Source organism: Brienomyrus brachyistius, chromosome 3 (assembly GCF_023856365.1).
Source record: "Brienomyrus brachyistius isolate T26 chromosome 3, BBRACH_0.4, whole genome shotgun sequence".
NCBI classification, from domain to species: Eukaryota; Metazoa; Chordata; class Actinopteri; order Osteoglossiformes; family Mormyridae; genus Brienomyrus; species Brienomyrus brachyistius.
Genome location: NC_064535.1, coordinates 15,896,373 through 15,915,681, shown reverse-complemented (window position 1 = coordinate 15,915,681; position 19,309 = coordinate 15,896,373). Strand labels below are relative to the sequence as shown.

General features: G+C 41.7%; 1 protein-coding gene across 4 annotated transcripts; it reads left to right on the top strand.

The window, feature by feature from the left end:
* The first annotated feature begins 5,234 nt into the window (after positions 1 to 5,234).
* Positions 5,235 to 17,860, top strand: si:ch73-62b13.1 (Carbohydrate sulfotransferase 1-like). Of its 4 annotated transcripts, none has more exons than XR_007397205.1 (4): positions 6,240 to 6,470; positions 9,763 to 9,933; positions 12,673 to 13,880; positions 17,554 to 17,860. XR_007397205.1 is itself a non-coding variant. In XM_049009757.1 (3 exons), the coding sequence occupies exons 2-3, from the start codon at positions 9,795 to 9,797 to the stop codon at positions 13,806 to 13,808; spliced, it is 1,275 nt and encodes a 424-aa protein (XP_048865714.1). In that variant the 5' UTR covers positions 5,235 to 5,273; positions 9,763 to 9,794; the 3' UTR covers positions 13,809 to 13,970. The 4 variants fall into 4 exon arrangements, 2 of the variants coding, with proteins under 2 accessions (XP_048865714.1, XP_048865713.1); XR_007397204.1 differs by lacking the exon at positions 17,554 to 17,860 and adding an exon at positions 14,123 to 17,165; XM_049009757.1 differs by lacking the exons at positions 6,240 to 6,470; positions 17,554 to 17,860 and adding an exon at positions 5,235 to 5,273 and having other exon boundaries at positions 12,673 to 13,970.
* Positions 17,861 to 19,309: the final 1,449 nt, after the last annotated feature.

Sequence of the window (19,309 nt, the reverse complement as noted above, 5' to 3'; positions counted from 1 at the left end):
AGAAATGCGGCTGGCATTGAACGGGTCAGCATATACAGAACATTGTAAGCTTCTCGAGAGGGCTTTAGTCAGAGAAAAATGCCCAATTAAAGGTGCCAAACCGATATTTACGAGCAGTGCGATAAGATGCCAATAGTTACAAATAAGGAAACTTCTAACTTGGTTCAGAGATGCTGATAGACGTCATAAGGCAAAGACGCTTCACAGAAATTAATGCATAAATTAGAACATAAATTAATGCGACACTGCATAAATACAAGAATACTTGCAATGTTTATAGAGCTGAATACGGCCAGAATTGCACTGTTTACTAAATTAACGGGCAGTCACTCAATTCATCCATCCATCCATCCATACATCCATATCGATATAAAGGACACTCTGTGAATATATGTATGGCATCGAACTGAGAATGTAGGAGTCATTCTTCTGGAGCAGAAGGAATAAAAAATAAAGCATAGCACAAAAGTTTAAATTGAGAAGATGAAAAAAATACATAAAGCAGGAAGAAGTAGGGAATAAACATATAAAATGTTATGAATGTGGAAAAAAATAAGGCTAAAACACTAGTGAGAATATGGGTGAATATGAAGTAGCCACAGACCTTCCTGAACATGCTGTAGAAGTTCCTAAACATGAATGAAGCTTTATGAAGCACTTTCCAGCACCAGATTTTAACAAGATCCCCCATTCCTCAGAACCCCCCCCCCCCCCCCCCCGCCCATGGATACTGGGAAACACTGAAATGGACCTAGTCTCCCAGAAAGTTAGATGATCTGTCTCACCACTGTTTCTGCAAGCAGCACATTGACATGATTTGTGACGGCCATTACTCTTGCAGGCATAACAGCACTGAGCTGTGTGTGCGTGTGTGTGTGTGAATGCGTGTATGAAGGATCTGAGTGTGAACAGGGCCAATTACACACCACACAACCCTGGATTTTGGCTCTGGTGGGTGAGTGCAAATTAATCTGGTGGTATTAGCTATGTAAGCACATAGCTGAAGCAGACTAGATATGTGTGTAAGTCACACACACGAGATCAAACCTAACATGTATACCTGAATAAAACAGGAAACAGGAAGCGATATAAAGAGATAGAAAGCATTACACAGCTGTTAAGATACTTTCATATTTGATATGCCAAGTTTCTGTTGTGAAAAGGCATTGTACATGTATTGAAAGCTAAATTAGCTTTATAAGATGATAAATAAACAGCAGTAAACATATCTGTCTAACTCTCAGAACGATCAATGACCCTATTTAAGAATTATACCACAGGACTGATGCAGTATCAGATAGATACATTAAAAACCTAGATTTATAGGTCCTAGAGCCTGAAATTCCCATCGTGTCAGTGAGAGGGAGAGGAAGAGAAAGTGTGTTTGTTACATGTAATCATCAGGATGTTTCTGCATCCATAAGCAAAATCGTTCTTTTTTCATTTGTGTTTCAATTAAACCCTAAAGTTTATTTGATTTCCCTGCATGTTTAAGCCAGAAATAATTACATACATAAGGATAAAATATAAAATATACCATACTCTGTATTATAAAAGTACATCTCCTAAGGGCCAAAATGAGATACATTTGTAATTTCAAACTTCTATCATTATTCTGCAAGAGATGTCCTGTTTTTTCTCTGGACTTGCAGACACCGTTGCTCCGGCCTTCAATTTAATTACCTTAGAGAACAGAATCTACATATAGATTTTATCTTGACTAAATAAACACTTACCGTGTCCTTCTGGCCCTGAGTTTGAGAACAGAGTTGCATTTTTATGCCTTAAACACGGGTCTAGAAATATATAAGAAAAAAAAGCATCCCCAATACCCCCAGTGGCTGGATAGAGAGAATCTGGGGAAACAGAACAGAGGAGGCATCCAAAGGCAATCAGCCGCAGGATGGAAATGCACTGGAGTTAATCGCACACAGCAGTAGCAGAGGAGGAGGTGTGCTGTGATTGCAGGTGATTAGTCTCTAGCTATGACTCTACTTGCCAGGAACGAAGACCTTGATGATAAGACCAAAAGTGATCTCCAGTTAGAGACTCTGGGCTTGGGAATTAGAATGCCAGCAAAAGACATTTTCATTTGGTCTATAAGGACAAGGCGAAAGCAGGGCACACAGAATGAATTCTGGGACAAGGGTTGTGATTGAGGCCAAGTTGTGCGACGTAATTCCAACCTGGGTTATTTCACCCATACAACCATAATCGAAAATATTGCTGCAAGCAGCATTTTATGGGGATTGAGCGGCATGTGTTTTTGTAGCAAATATTGGCTTTCTTTGAACATATGGTATGAAAATCTGCTGACTCACTTGTACTAAGGCATTGACTATGCAACATACACCATATTTGCAGAGGAATCATAGTTTCAGCTTCACCAGTCAAACGATTCGGAAGTGTTTTCAATGTTTCCAACATTGTGGCAGATGAGAAAATTAATTTCATGGAAACATAGCTAATGATGAAACTGGAAGACCTTAGATTGAATGTAATGGATGGTACAATTCTTCAATCGTTGCTTGAACACTATAGCACCCCCTAGTGTCTGATTGATTCCAAAGTTGGAAATGTAGTATTGTGCTGAAATGTCGGCATACTGTATATTATTCTCACTGGCAACTGGTAATCACGTGTAATGCGTGCTAAAACCATTGACTGATGGCAGCCATTTCCTAAAGCAATTATTTGTACAAGAATGGAATATTTAAAACTAACAATGGCACAGTGTGTAAATCTTCAGCTTGATTCGGAACAGTTTGAGAGTGAATGTTGTCAGGCTTCCTCTTGCGGTGATGTCTTCTTAAGTGAAATCCTTATTATTTACGAAACTTTAAAAGGTCTTGGTCCAATTTATGCTTGAAGCATATTTAATGCTGATTGCCCCAGTAGCATTGAACCAGACCCCCTCTGAAGGATTCAGAAAAATACATTGACAGTGGGATATTCAATATGGTGGGAATAACTGGGACTCTGGGAAATTTATCTCCAGGACACAGACCCCATGAATCATGAGCCAAGAAAGTAATGATTTTATTTGATTTATATATTTTTTTAGCTATAATGCCACCAGGTAGCTGATCTGTGCATGTTGTATTACTGGAACTAATGGGGTAGTTTCAGTTATATATGTCCAATAGCCTAGCACTGCTGCCTCACATCTTCAAAGTTAGCATTTACCCCCCTCCCCCCACCTGTACAGTATGTCTGTTCTTCCCATGTTGCATGAATTTCCTGGTACTCCAATTTCCTCCCCCAGTCAAAAAACTTCCATGTGAGTCAGTAGCTCTAAATAGCCCATAGTGTGCAATTATCTGTGTCAGGGTCCTTCTTCCCTATGACAGACCGGCACAACATCCAGGCTGTACCCCTGCCCTGTGCCCTATGCTGCCTGGGACGGGCACCCAGACCCCATACTACCCTGTCCTGGATAAGCGGCTGAAAGACAGAAGCCCAATGGACATTTTATGCAGGAACAACTCAAGCTATAGGTGGAACAGACAGCTGCCCAAGGCGCCCAGATTACCTGTGTTGTAGAGGAAGTGAAATGATCATCAATTTTCTTTGTGGGTGGGGGGGGGGGGGGGGGACTTCCAAGGAAAGTGTTGCCTGGGGCCCTTGAAAAAGTATGGCCATCCCTGCCTTTATGACAAGCAGTTTTTGCTCCTCAGACATTTCTATTGGCTGAACAACAATAACAACAATCGCAGCAAAGGCAATAGGTTTAGCAGATTTGTTTCTTGGGCTGCTAATTAAATCAGCATTTTAAGCCAAAAATGCTAAAGTACATCTTAAAAGCCCTAAATGTACAGTCCTACAGAGAAACATGCATAGACCCACATACATAACCCTATATACTCCACAAACACTTAATGGTGACTTTGTTAGGTACATCTGCGTGTAAATCCACATAACCCGCTCCTCCAAACAGCCAAGAATGTGGCTGCAACCGAATATATAAAGCAAACAGGCATGGTCAGTGGTGTTTGGCTAAGCATCAGAACTGTTAAGAGGTCTGATATGAGTGATTTTAAACGTGGGGTGATTGTTGGTGCCAGATGTAGCAAATTCCAGGATCTGAGAAACAGCCATCCTGGGATTCTTATATACTACAGTGTCTAGAATTTACAGTGAACCGTGTGATAAATAGTAAAAAAAAAGGAATATCCAGATAGCATGAGTTCTGTGGGTGAAAACACATTGTTAATGAGGTGGGTCAGAGGGGAATAGCTAGATTTGTTAAAGTCACCGGTGCAAAAACAACAGCTCAGTATAATGTGCAGAAAGGACATTATACTGAGTTGTCAAGTTGTCAAGCTTTGAAGTGGTTGTGGAAACTAACAGGTTCCGGCATGGTGTTACTTAGGAGTACCTAATATAGCAGCCACTGAGTTTACATACATAATCCTACATACTGCTGTGCTACATTTCAAACTTATTTATTTAAACTTGGCACTGCCATTAAATCCAATTGTATGTTTTAAATACTCATGGTGAATGTTAATTCCTGTCAGTAATTGTTCATTTGTATTTCTCCTTTTTACAAGTGGCATACTCTAAGTTAAATTGCTTACATCTGCAAGCCAACATAAAGTCATATCTGTTATCTTGGGTCCTTATAAATATAGAAAAAAGTCACGCAGAAGACCAGGGTGGTGAAGGAACAACACAGTTCAAATTTACTGAATGGTAATATTTTATATACAGTATTTACATTGCATTAGGTAAATAAACCAGATCGTATCATTAATAACTATGACGCAGAATGTATAAAGAGGTGTATTAAAATAACATGCCTAATTTAACCACATGCTTCATGAGGAGTATATAGTTAAATCTTGACAATTTATGAGTTTCATCCCACATCTCAAGTAAAGAAATAAAAATCATCAGTGTGGCCTAACCCATAACTTAGAAACCCGCTTAATTCTCAAACCCGTGAGTTAAAATGCTTTCTAATACATTTAACAGCTACGCACATTCATACATACCAGAAAAGCTTTCAGTATTAGACTTAATGTATTTCTGAGCTAGATGTTTTTGAGAAATAATTTTGCTAAAATACTCTTTCGGTAAATGCGGCTTCTTGGGAATCTTTAAAAAGCTAACCTGCCAAATGCCCCTCTCGTGTTTTTGAGTGTTTCGGGAGGGAACGTTTTGATTGAGCCATTGGTTTAAAAGACAGCTGAAGCCCAGTATTTTATTTTCACCAAAACCTCCGTCGTAACAGCCGAGTCAGCAGTAGAAAAGGGGCTTAAGACTTCGAGGTTAGTGGACCCGCCGAATTACCTGGGGATCGTGATTGTGCTGATGAGCGGACCGTACTGCAGTTGCTCGCCCTTAACTTGCCTGAGGGATCGGGATCGCTACACCCTGTTGTTCATATTAGGGAGAAAACTCTGATGCGCCTTAACCCTCCCACCTTGAACAGAGCATGGAATCGCGATGCCCTTTTGACATAATCTGTCTTGTCACTTCATTCCAGTAACTTCGCGATCTCTCGCGTTTGTTATGGTCACATGCAACCAAAGGAACCCAGAATCTGTAAGAGTTGAATTTAATACGCCATTACGTTTTCGGCTCGGGTAGGGATAAATGTAACCTGAACGGAAATAATATAATTTTATAAATAATGTTTTACACTCCTTCAAAACAAGGGAGACATTCCAACTGTTGCGACATTTTCTGGAGATTAAGGGGCTCAAATTGTCTGTGTGTGTGTGTGTTTATATTATTGTTTATATTTCTAATGTGTTTCATGTTTATATTACTTTGTGGGGACGAAATGTTCCCCGCAATGCAACAAAAATCATTTTTACGTTTTGGAGACCATTTTTCAGGTCCCCATAATGGTCTGTGAATGCAATCAAAAAAGTAAAAATGTCAAAAGTCTCGTATTTTGTTTCGTTACTTGTGGTTAAGGTTGGGGTCTGGGTAGGGGTTAAGGTCGTCATGTTGTGATTCGAGTTTTACACATAGAAATGAATGGAGAGTCCCCACAAAGATATACCTACAAACCTTTGTGTGTGTCCGTGTGTTGCAGGATATAACTCTGAAATATTCAACTATTTATAATTGAGAAAATGCAGACAAGATTTTTTGTCCTTGTGTGAGCTGCCTACACCAGCGATCGGAGCTCAAATAAAGTGCCGGGCGCCTGGATCGCTTTTATTGCGGCGGGTGACCGCAGTTAGTCTCCGGCTGTCGGTACTGTAAATCGCGGGCAGATGCGCTCGTCTCTTCTTCCTCCGCTGTCCATCAAATCTGCGCCTTCTGTTCTTCCTTATTGGATTACTCAGCCCCCTCCGCTATTGGCCGCAACTCGGCTTGTGCTACCCGGAGGACTATTTAAACTAGACAGCCTAGGAAGCAGCATCCGGATTTGCATTTGCTTCGCCTGACACGTTTTACCTGTTTGTTGATTTAATCATTCATTTTTTTCTTGCGGGGGACAGCTATACATGGTAAGATGTCCAATGCATGCATATTGCCACGAGGTTCGCAAGCTATTGTTATCTCCACGGACAGAGTGTATGTAATTCACTCTATATGCAATCGCGGTGGATTAACCAGCTAGGGGTCTGGTCTATTTCAAACTCTGTGCTCACTCCAGGTTGTGAGCAGTCGTCTGTTTCTGTCAATCCAAATACGGCATATGTATATTAGAAATAGACTAGTTACCAAAATAACGGTATCATGCCTTTTAAATCAGTTCACTATTTGTAGTGGTCTTCTGTGTATAGTAGCCTATGTCGTGCGTGGTTTTATGTGTATTACGATTTCTTACGTCCAGGTACCTCTACGGCTTATTTCCTGTCCATGTGGTTTTCATGAAAGGATGCGCTGTGAAATTTCTGAGCACTTAGTTATTCTAACGTTCACATTTGCTTAGACATTTTGTATGATTTTCATATACGGTGTTTTTTAAGGCATACAAAAGACTTCATAGGCTGTGTGTCGATGTTGCCTTTCGACGCAGGTGTATCGGTTCTGTTTTTCAAAATGAACTTAGTAGATGTTTTTTGTCCTGCGGATTGGCGTATAAAATAATGAATGTGTGCCGGAATGATGCATGCGTGACAGCTATGGAAAGTTGTCAAGTTAGCGAGCGATTACACTGTACAACAAACACTGAAATACTTATTGTCCGTCTCTGTGTCCGAAAATATCGGCATGAGCAATCAGATCGTACTTTATCTTCTTGCAAACTAGTGCACTTTGAAGCCAGCTGTCCTGAACACACAACTGGCTATTATGTGTATGACAGTGAAATTGTCATAGTGGAAAAATGCCCCAAATCAAGGACCTTTTTCTTTATTTTTCCAATTCCAACACCACACGACACAGACGCGTGGCATTTGGTCTGATTTGATCATTTATTCTGTCTCAATATAAATGGCTGTATATCTACGGAGTTGCCGTTCATTTCCACGACGAACTTGCGCGCACACCCAGGGAACTTGCCTCAAATTTGCAAATATTATGCACACAGTAAATGAATATGCTGTTCGCAAACCTAGTTCAGTAATGGTGTTTCAGGCGTGACCCAAGCATCAAACAGGTGCCAACCCCTTCTCATTCAGTACCGGCAGATTATAAGAGGTGGCGGTATGAGAGAAACGTTCCGTACTCTGAAGAGAACACAAAGAGGTACAGCTTAGCTACTTCGAGCACTGGTTCTAGAACAATCTCGGTGACTGCAGCTGAATACTCGCTTTCGATTACTTTCCGTTTAATAACCTCTTAGTGTGTTACAGTATGCACCGTTACCGAGGGGCGGGGTGCGGTGCGGAAGAGCCGCCTTGAGGGGCGGTTTAATTACTTGGTTAATGTATTTGACCCCCAGCATAATGTTGCCTTTTGAAGTGGTGTCTAATTGATTGTTGTCTAATTATGAGCACTGATATTTAAACATTTAACTAAAAATCTTAAAGTTCATAATATATGCAGACAATGATTGCATCCTTCTGTGTGAAACTTTCACTGTGAGTCAAAATAAGACGGGAACAAAGTGGATACTAGTCCGATATTAAAAGGCAGGGCCAGACTGACAGTTTCAACGCACCTTGAGCTCCCGGTGTCCCAGGGTGGGGGTTTAGCCAAATCCCACGTCACCTTGCACTTTCCTCCTCACATATGCGTGTCCACTAGTAACACTTAGTTAAGCAGTGATAGCTATATAGTATTTTTGCAGTTTTTAGACAGCCAGTTTGTTAAGTGTCTAGCTGTACATAATTAGAATTTTGTAACATTCGTCACATACTGATGTACAACATTTAGGCCTCCGCTGTGATTAAAAAACTATTGATGATACCTTACATCTATATCTGTATAGGCCTACGTGCAATCATAGACAATATTATGTAGCTTATTAGAGAGAATAAAACTAAGGACCAAACGGCAATACATTATCAGTTGGAAAGGACATAATGATTGGATTATGCCTGGTTGTCTTCAATTTATCGATCTCGCAGGGTAAATTTTATTTGACCCCGTTTTAAAACTAACTGTGATTTTGTCGGGCTATTATATAGCAGGAAATATGGAAGTTTTAGAATAACCATCAGCTCAAACTCTAGTTTTCGGAAGAAAAGCGATTGTAAGTGCTTAAAATTGCTATAAGTAGGCCTACCAGCAATAAAAAAATCATTCAGCCACCAGCAATGGAACGTGCAGTAGCTTTCTTTTGCATCTGCATTATTAAATTCCTTTTTTGAAGCAAAAATACTTTCACAACATGTTCTTTATGACGTCTCAGTCCAATCTCTCGAGATGTTCAAGAAACACTGAAAAAATCCCCCCATTTCCCCAACCTCCACTCTGTTCTGGTGTTTCGCTACCTGTTCGAATTATTCCTTATAATCGCGTTTTTTTCCTGAGTCTTTTTCCTGGTACAGGCCTGTTATTTTTTCGCATTCGCGTGTTAATTGAGGCCTGTAAATAGCTATTAAGGGATGTTTACGGATGAAGAGAAGTTCAAAAGCACTAGTTCTGGGGAACGGATTATTAAATTGTAAATGGAAGCTACTGTGCATTGGCTTTCGCTCCTACGCATTAAGTGGTTTCTGGATGGATTTAAACAGTAGGATACTGATGGGAGATACGGGGCTGCGAAGCTTACTGCTGCCAATCACCGCCCTTCGCTTAAAGCGCGAAGCAAAGCCGTAACCGGAGGGACTGCAGTTAATGTGCGCGGTGACGGGAGCGCCAGCGATCCCAGCCGCCGCGGGTCGCCTAAGCCTCACAGTGCCCCTAGACAAGCTCTATGCGCTCGAGTTACAAAAATAGAAAAATCGGCGTACAATGGGAATAACAATCATGTTGATCCGTAATCCGGCGTCTATAGCTTTGATAAGTGATATTGTAGGGGGGCATTTCTAAATAAGCTGCACTCTAACTAGACGTTCAGGGCCCCAGAGAGGAGAGAGGAGTCGCAGCGGTGAAACTCCTGAGCTCTTCGACTGTAGCCGTTTTTTAATCATCAAATTACCCAGGATATGAAAAGAAAAAAAAAAAGGATTAAAAAAGTTGGGTCGGTTTCAGTTGCCAGTATAGTCAGATGAAGTGGCCAAGAACATTTGTATTTAAAACTGTTATACAGTTTTTTATTTTTACTTATTGTTTTATATTTGCATGTTGTCCAGTTTAAAGCCAAAATAACAGGATGACTGTATCATAATGGAAGATATGCTCTGTTTGGTGTCTCTGGTGAACTTCCCTGTGACCGCCTCTCTCTCTCTCGGTCCTCGGTCGCAGAGCTGAGGATGTAGGGCCGGCAGGCAGCCAGGATGGAGTGCTCCTGGAAGACAGTGCTGTTGCTGGTGTGCGCATCACTCGGGGTGCAGTACACGGCCATCCGCTCACTGAGGGGCTCCATCGCCGAGCCCTGCGGTGGGGCGGACCGCTGCCAACTCCGCCGGCCCAAAGGTAGGCTGCAGTCCTGCCCTGGATGTGTGTGCGTGTGTGGGAGGGTGGCTGGCCCCCACGTACTCCATGGAGGGGCGCTTTGCAGACTCACGCCCACGTACCCTGATCTTAAGCTCACACATGCAGACCCTCCCACCTGCTTCTGTTGAAATAATTGTTTTGTGAGGTTGTGTGTGTATAAGTAAACCTGTCTGCATGTCTCTGCTTGGTGTCTGAGTGTGGGTTATTTATATATTACATTGTGTCCCCACAACGTGATGACGACCTGTTATTTTGATGTTTTGGGGACCATTCTATAAAAATCTGTGGATGCAACCAAAAAATGTAAAAAATATTTAAATTGGTTAATTATGGTTAAGATTAGGGCTGGGTTAGGGGTTGTTGTAGTTGGGATTAGGGTCACGCCCATAAAAATTAATGAATGATATGAATACAAACCTGTGGGTGTATATATATATATATATATATATGTGTGTGTGTGTGTGTGTGTGTGAGAGAGAGAGAGAGAGATGTTGTACATATTACGTTGTGGGGACCAAATGTCAGTACAATGTGATAAAAACCTGTTATTTTGACCTTGTGGGGACATTTTTTCGATCCCCAGAAGGAGAAACTTAATTTTATAATAATATGTGAATGCAATAAAAAAATGTCTTATATTTTGTTTGGTTAGGCCTGGATAGAGATTAAGGTTGTCATAGTCAGGAATGAATGGAGAATCCCCACAAAGATATAGATATCTAATAGGTATGTGTGTGCCTGTGTGTGTGAGTGAGGCCGATCTCACCACACGATGAACATGAAGGCTGAAGGGAAAGCTGCCAAGACTTCAGACTGAAAGGCCACCTCCATATTACTCTGAATTAGCACAAATACTCGAAAGAATTGCTTGCTGTACGGCTGTGCGCGGGCCCTCGCTTTTTGTTCATGTCGTGTTCATCTTAATATTAATAAACGGCCACAGACAGAGAAGCTGGACGGCAGCACTTCAGAAGATCAGTTCACACAAAAGCAAAATGCTGTGCAGCTACACTTGCTGATCTGTCTATTTTAATGGATACAGATAATTACTCTGTTTTTGGAAATAGACATGTGGTCCAGAGTGTGAATGGGGCAGTTGATGATCAGGTGAGGGGACACAGAGATACAAAGTGATCATGCTATAAATTTGTAAAAATCCTTTTTTTTTTTTTTTTTCTTGTAAACAGCAGCTTGTTTTCATACTGGGACATTTTCGTTTAATTAGGGCTTTGCGTTTTTTTTATTAATTGAGAATATATATTTTCAATATGACCAGTAGAGGGCAGACACCTGCCAGCCCTTCTTCCTTTGGTGCCAAGGGAAATTAGTTTTGGCATTAGATGGTTTTTCCACAATAAATGGCCTGAATTCCATTATATGAGTAATTGTTAGCTGTAAAATACAAAAGCACATAATACGGTGGCCATTTTAATGTGTTATATTTTATATATTAGTAATGCAAAAGATTTTTAAATGGTGGCTGCCGTTAATCATGCAATTTAACTCCTGTAATGGCAATAATAATTTACGATAGCAATATTTCATCTCTGTACTTTTGCAGGCATGGTCACTTTTTGATTATTAAAGATGACTCCAGCCTTTTCATTTATCATGTATAACGAAGCCCCAGCCTCTAATTAATTTGACTATGGCACTTAGCCTTCTGTGTCCTAAGAAGCAGCATCATGCATCCTTTGTTACTTTAGAGGGATTTCATGTTTCCGCCTTCGTCGTCCTGTAGCACGTTTTTACCGACAGATGAATCTCGTGCGGTTCGACTAAATTTCTTCAGGGTTTAATTAGGGAAGACTGGCAAACTGGTAAACACGAGTGTGAAATTTGCAGTTATATTCGTAGGAGGAGATGAAATATCACACTTTTATTTTATAACAGATCAGCACTTCGTCCGTTTCCATAGACTAGCTGCACGCAGCTTCTTCTGCTAACTGCCCCTTGATGCAATCTATTGATTTCCATTTAGAACACAGCAGGAAAACAGCTTACAGTTACTTATTAAAGAAATTATGCAGTTTTATCGGATGATTAATCCATTTGATTTGAAATAAAAAAAATAGCTGTTTTTGTTACAAATTCATTTAAACGATACATCGTTGTGGAAGAACATGTAGTTGTACATATGCGAGCTATTGTTGATGCTTGTTTACAAAATTTAGTTCATAAAACAATGCTTGTTTTGTTTGTAGTTTACATAATTTACATACTTTATTACAAATAGAAAACAAAATATAAATACAAGAATCATTTATTTTTATATTTTCATTGACAATAGCTCATTATATTATGTGCTATGATGCTGAGATTTACTCAAGCATAGAGCAGGCAGTCTTGTGTTCAGGGGCTGTGTTAATATAACCCTGGTGCAATTCTCAGCTACCAAACATAATTGCTGAATTTAATTTCTTGTACATTCAATTTTCATAATTTTCCAGAAGGCTTGTAATGCAATTCCACATATATCCCAGAATTCATACCTCATAATGAACGCCAGAGATTATAAAAGTGGTGCGTCCAAAAAAATTAAAAAGAAATTAAAAAATGATATCCTTTGGCAGTGTGCATATTTATTGGTGTTTATTAAGGTTTTCTTATACTATGTTTGGCTTTGTTGACAATCTTTGATTAGAAGCTTGTTTTCTTTTCGCAAGGATGAAGCAGGCATGACACCTCACCTCTGTCTTCCATCTCTTTTGCTTGCAGAGTACCGATGGAGGTCCCTTTGTGATGGGAGGCCTCCGTCTGAGGGGAGCTTCTCCTCTCTCTCCTCCTCCCGGAAGCATATCCTCCTCTTTGCTACCACCCGCAGCGGGTCCTCTTTCACAGGACAGCTATTCAACCAGCACCCCAGTATCTTCTACGTGTTTGAGCCCCTCTACCACGTCCAGCAGGTCTTCACCAATTCCAGCAGTAGGCTGCGCCGTGGCTTGGATCCTCGGGCTCTACTAGGCGCCTACCGCGACCTGCTCCTCAACATGTACACCTGCGACCTCCACTTCCTTGAGAACTACATCCGGCCTGAACCTCAGGACCACCTGACGGGCTCCTTCTTCAGGCGGGCCTCCAGCAGTGCCCTGTGCTCGCCCCCCGTGTGCCTCGAGAGCGGCGGGGCCCCAGGAGAGCCCGACGAGGCCTGGTGCCCCCGGCGATGCCGGACACTCAACCTCACACTGGCCTCCCAGGCCTGCCTGGCTCGGGGTCACGTGGCTATCAAGACGGTACGCATCCCCGAGGTGCAGGACTTGCGCACACTGTCCGAAGACCCCCGCCTGCACCTGAGGATCGTGCACCTCGTGCGTGACCCCCGGGGCATCCTGGCTTCCCGCATGGGTGCCTTCGGTGACCAGTTCCGGGCCTGGAAAATCTGGAACGCCACTGGGAGGCAGCCGCGCTACGTGGACCTAACGCAGATCACGCGTACTTGCCAGGATCTAGCAGACTCCGCCCAGACGGGCCTCAGGCAGCCACCCTGGCTTAGGGGGAAGTACCTACTGGTGCGCTACGAGGACTTGGCCCTTCACCCTGAGGAGAAGGCGGAGGAGATCTACCGATTTGTCGGTTTGGAGATGGACCAGAAGGTGCGAGCCTGGATTTTACAGAACACCAGGCGCAGCGCCTCGCCCACAGAGGGGAACTATAAGTACTCCACCACTAGGGACTCCAGAGCCACTGCGGAAAGCTGGAGACTGCGGCTCGCCTATGACATCGTGGGTGTGGTGCAGACTCTCTGCAACCGCACTCTGTCTTTACTGGGCTATAAGCCAGTTCACTCCCTAGCGGACCTGAGGAACCTGTCCTACAGTCTGGTCGAGCCGAGAAGCTTCCTCCCACTATTATGACAGCTGGGAGGAGAACGCAGCATTACGGAGGAAGACAGAGGACTTTGGCACGGCTGTGTTTAATTCAGCAAGGTAGCCTCAAATTAGTTTTGTTTTACTTTTTGTATCTTGTATTTATATATAAATTGTACCATGATTTTAATAAAATACCTCATTTCATCAGTCAACACTGAAATACCTTCGGATTTTACTTACCTTAATATATTTAACATTGCAAAAACCTTCTAATCATCAACCAGTTTAGCTCGCTATGATATTTGATTCATTCTTTCTGAATTAACTCCATTCTTAAGATTTGTTATTATCATTTATAGCTCTGGCATCCCATCCAAGGTGTATCCCAGCCTTGCGACCTGTTCTGCCTGGGATGGGATCCAGGCGCACTGGGACCCTGAATAGGAGAAGCTGTTAACATGGTGATAACATGGTGCCGTACAATGAAATCCTTACTCGAGTGCTTCAGGGAGACCATAGTGACAAATAAATGCAAGACAAGAAGTACTGCGGTTCATTATAGATACCAAAAAGTAACACATAACAGAATCTCACACGCTGTACACAAAGAAACACTTAGAACTTAGAGATGCGCAATGGAGGTTGAACCAAGAGAGTAACGTGCCCGGCCAGTGATTGTTAAAGCATTTGGTGTACAGTTAGGCTGTATTGAGGAACCTAATTTCCTGCAGGGTATAACTGGAAAAAATATAGAATAGATTATACTGAATGTCTTCATGAAATAAACCCAGGATGAAATGCAGGAACGTCTTATGTATTCAGGTTGGATGCCAAACTTCGTGTCCTTCAGGTTTGCACAGAGACAGCTGCCTTATTTCCTTCGCCGAGTCCAGTGCCGGGCTACGGCTTGCGAAAAGTGTATACAAATTACTGCATCAAGAAAAAAGCCGGTGCAATTTGAGAGGCTCGCCGAGGGGAAATTACATTTATTATATCAAATGAAGTCTGGTCGTTGCTGCCCGAGCCCTGAGATTGCGGGAACGTCTGCCAAAATGTCTTTGAAGTCATACGTAGTCCGCAGGGCCCCCTTCATTACCAAGAAAGTCTCATGTAGACATAGAACAATAAAAAATATTTTAAATAGTCCCGTACCTGAGCAGTATTTTAAATTACCCGCAATATTATAAAAAACATGTTATTCAGAAAGCATCTCGCAGTAACTTTTCCATCTGCCTTGCATTCGCGACGTTCGCCTGAACCTTCCTACAAATACAAACTTGTTTCAAAACTGATGGGCTTTAAATTTAAGGAATTCATTTTGGCGCGATGCGTTAAGAAGGCACAGAGGGAAGTGTCTCCATGATCGAGGACCGAAGCTAGGGAGCGACGGCAGGTGCCTCTTCACTTTCATCCTCCAGCCATTCGCGGCTGACAGGCAAGGAGACCAAAGCTGACATTTCTGAATACAGCCGATAGACGGCAGTTGACATTTTCACCTGCTCCCACATAAGCAAGAACATACAGATTCAGCGTAAACAAATAAGACTTGAAATAACAGTAGATAACTCTTCTAAATCCATATCAAGTTATTATTGCTATATTATTTCAGGCTAATTGCGTCATGATCCTAGAATGATCACTATACAATAGTAAATAAATTCTCCTATTCCAAGACGTAGCTTGGAAACCGAATGATCTAAGTTTTTTTTTTGTCCATCAGCAGTTCTCAAATTATTTATGTTTGCTACTTTTCCCCACTGAATTTATCTTTCCTTTTATTTGTGCTCTGTGGAATTTCAAATAAGCACTCTGTGTCAGATTCATCTTTGTAAACAATTTCAAAATTTCTGCAGTACTGGAAAACATCCATTAGCACAGAAATAAAATTATACTTCAAAAATCCTTATCCTCTTCAGTTGTGGTGGCCTTCGTATGAAGGACTGGAATACATCACATTTTATACATTTGTTACCATTACCATGCTGGTTTAGCAAAAATACTCTTCTTTTTTCCACTATTCTACAGTAATACACTGCATTGATTCCATCTAGTTTTGTGCAAAAAATTCATTGATTACTGCCAGTCAGGAATGTAATGTGAAAGATCCATAAAGAGTTTTAATTTATTATTATTAATTATTATTATTGTTGTTGTTGCTGTTATTTCAACACAAACTGAAACAACATTTAAATACATGCAGGTTGTTCATATGATTGTCCATGTGCTACCATCCATGTTTAATACATAAATCAATACAGCAAATATCATAGTTAAAGGGGGACAACACTGACAACTCACAAGAACTTAGCCATCCATAACACGTCTAACATCTATATTTCATTTCAATTAATTTTCACCGAAAGCATACTGTAACTGTAAGAAATGCACTGCTACCACATCACATATAGATAAACTACAGACAAGTGTCCAGTTAAACCGGCAATCCAATGAATCAAAACACTACGATGAACAGAACTGGCAGGATTTCGCTTTTTATGACTTTCAGGTAAACAGCCTTGTGTTGTTTTATCCTGCGTGGTACAGCTGGGCCTGTGCTGGTTGACGAGAGAAGGCAATGTTCAGAATCCTGATTTACGAGTGTGTCCCTGCTTCGCTATGGGGATTTCTCTTAAATATAGCTGTATTTTTTTTGTTTAACTCATTGGTTTTATGGACTCTCACTCTTGATGACCTCTGTCTAGAAACCTGGTAGATTTAATCACTAACTCATTGAAGGTATAGGTCCTCATTAGTTTCAACAGTTTACTAGTGGTTTGGCTATAGCATTGTCAGGACTAGCAATTCAGCAAAGACTTTATAAAAGTGCCACTGAGTGAACTGAGCCAATTAGCAGATTAGACAACTGGCAAAGCCCAAATCTCTACTGTCAATGCAAGCACAGAAACAAGTTCCTCATCTCGGGGTTTCGTGCTGGGAGATTAATTTTCAACCACTTGTTGGCACCTGGTTGCCCTTTGTTTGGCCAGCCTCTCACACCAGCTAGGCTTCAGGCCTAGAAAGTAAGAGGGGGTTACATTATACTTAACCAGAGTGTAATCCAGCCAGCTTTGGTGTATGTGTGTGAGATGCTGTGATGAGCTATTTTTCCATCCACATTGTGTCTCTGCACTGTGCTGCCTGAGGCGAGCTCTAGGCCCCACCCCTTGTGACCCCAGTCTTCACTCTCACTTGTATGTGTGCCTATATATCAAAGGAGAAGCATTCTAATCTACCTGTGCTCATACTTTACCAATGGCAAATAAAGCATCCTTTCAGAACGAATGAGCTCAGATTCACACTTTTGTTCCACTGCAGTGCCCATTGCTAAGTCACGGGAGCGGGGGTCACCAACCTTTTTGAAACTGAGAGCTACTTCACGGGTACTGAGCCATACTACCAATGAACTAGAATAGAACAGAGTTTACCTAATCTTACCTAAACTTCATGTATAATAAACATGTTTTAAATGCTTTTTTTTTTTTTAAAGATATTGTCATTTTCAAATGTGATTAAAGAAGAATAGCAACAAGATAAAATTAAATTTTAGACGCTGCCCACTGATGAGTTGTGCTATTTATAGAACAGGTCCACGGGCAACTCATGTGGTCCTTGGGAGCATCCATGTTGGTTACCCCTGCACTAGAGGCTCTGTTTCTATATATTCATTTATAGATTTCGTCTTTGCTTCAATGGCCAAATACTGTATATATTTTTCAGTTTCTGGAACTCAGATATATTTACGTTAATGGACCCAGGACCCTGCCACTATTCATTTTTGTATTTCACACAGGAGAGGAGACTGGGATCCTAGACAAGGATGTGCCTGCCTATCCCCTTGCTGAAGGAGCTCCTTATTGTTCTTCATGGAGGTGTCTGGGTTTGTGGACTATGGACCCAAATCACTTTCACCATTTAGCCGCCTTGCTACACGATAAACTAATTATGGGCCTGACCGAATGACAGCTGGTACCTTTGAATTCTCATGAATGTCCTGAAATCCCACACAACACTAAAGTAGCTATGACCGATGTGTCTTCCTTAGATCTCCTTAGTGTCTGCACAGATTAGGAGCTATGAAAAGTCTGCAGTGGGGAATTTTTAGCAGAATATTAGTCATGTAACTATTTTTATTTTTTATAGCCACATTGATTCCTCTGTGAAATCCACCCCATCACATTGCGGTTTATAATTATATCTCTTGTCGTAAAATAATCTTAAAAACCGGAGAGAAGGTTTGATTTCCGTCAGGACTGTCTGAAGAAATGTGACTCGGGTGCACGAGAAATGTGCTAGAGATCACGCTGAAAATGATCCATCTCCTTGACTGATCGGTCTCTCCTTGGCTGTGCATTGATGTTTGCCACTCCCCGCAAAACCCCCCTGTACTGCAAAACCCCCCGAACTGACTGCAAGAGACTTTTCCAGCAGTCTGGGATATTAACAGAAAAAAAAATGCTTTCAATAAAGAGGATTTAGGGAGGGGAAAATGCCTCTACGCTATTCCGCCAGGCTATACAAACCGGCAATAAAGAACAGTTTATGACACTTTTATAATAGTGTTTCATGGGCATTTCTATCTTGCTTGGACATATAAAACTGCGAGACGCCTGACTCAGCCGGGAGCTAATCGCCCATCTCTTCACCTGGAAGACGGGCCTTTTCTCCTTCTTAAAGTCAGTGACAAATATTGCCTTATTGAGGTCAGCTTGTGACAGAATTCCCCAGAAGAGCTTTCAGGCTGTAAATTATTGCAGGGACAGCTTAAGGTGAACACTGGAGACCACACAGTCTCGCCGAAGAGAAGTACATATTTCTGTAGCCATAAACATTTTTTCGTGGATGTATTAGATGTAATCTGAAAGAAAACCGGCACTTTTGCAACATATAAAACAATTCCATCTGAATGTGATGGATCCCAGGACTCTTAAAACGCGTCACACACAGGTTGGAGTTATCAAAATGTATGTATATCCATCAGATGGGTGTTTTTAAGCCCAAAACAAACACCTACTCTGCAGAAGTGTCAAAGGCTGATTGGTATTATGGGATTGGGAGTCATGCTGAGCGGCTCCCATGCTCTGGATGACGCCAACACAAATAGGTCTGGTTCACCATGGGCTACTAACATGCTGTCACCACTCGCTGTTGTGCAGGTCCATATTATGATTTGTGTCCAAAACCATTTGGTGGTTAGACTGAAATTCACTTAACAGTACATGAATCAAGGGATGGGGGTTAGCAGTTTTTGCCAGTAAGGAGATCGCAAACCTTGTCTAAAATTCTGCAATACAGCCTCAGCAAAAATGGTATAATCAAGATGAGGCTAATGTCTCGGGGAAAAAGTGAAAGTGAAGATTGGGGTCACAAGGGGTGGGGCCTAGAGCTCACCTCAAGCAGCACAGGGCAGAGACACTGTGGATGGAATACTAGCTCATCACAGCGTCTCTCTCTCTCTCTCTCCCACACACACACACACACACACACACACACACACACGCACACACACACACACACGTCTGTATTCATATATCTATTGGGACTTTCCA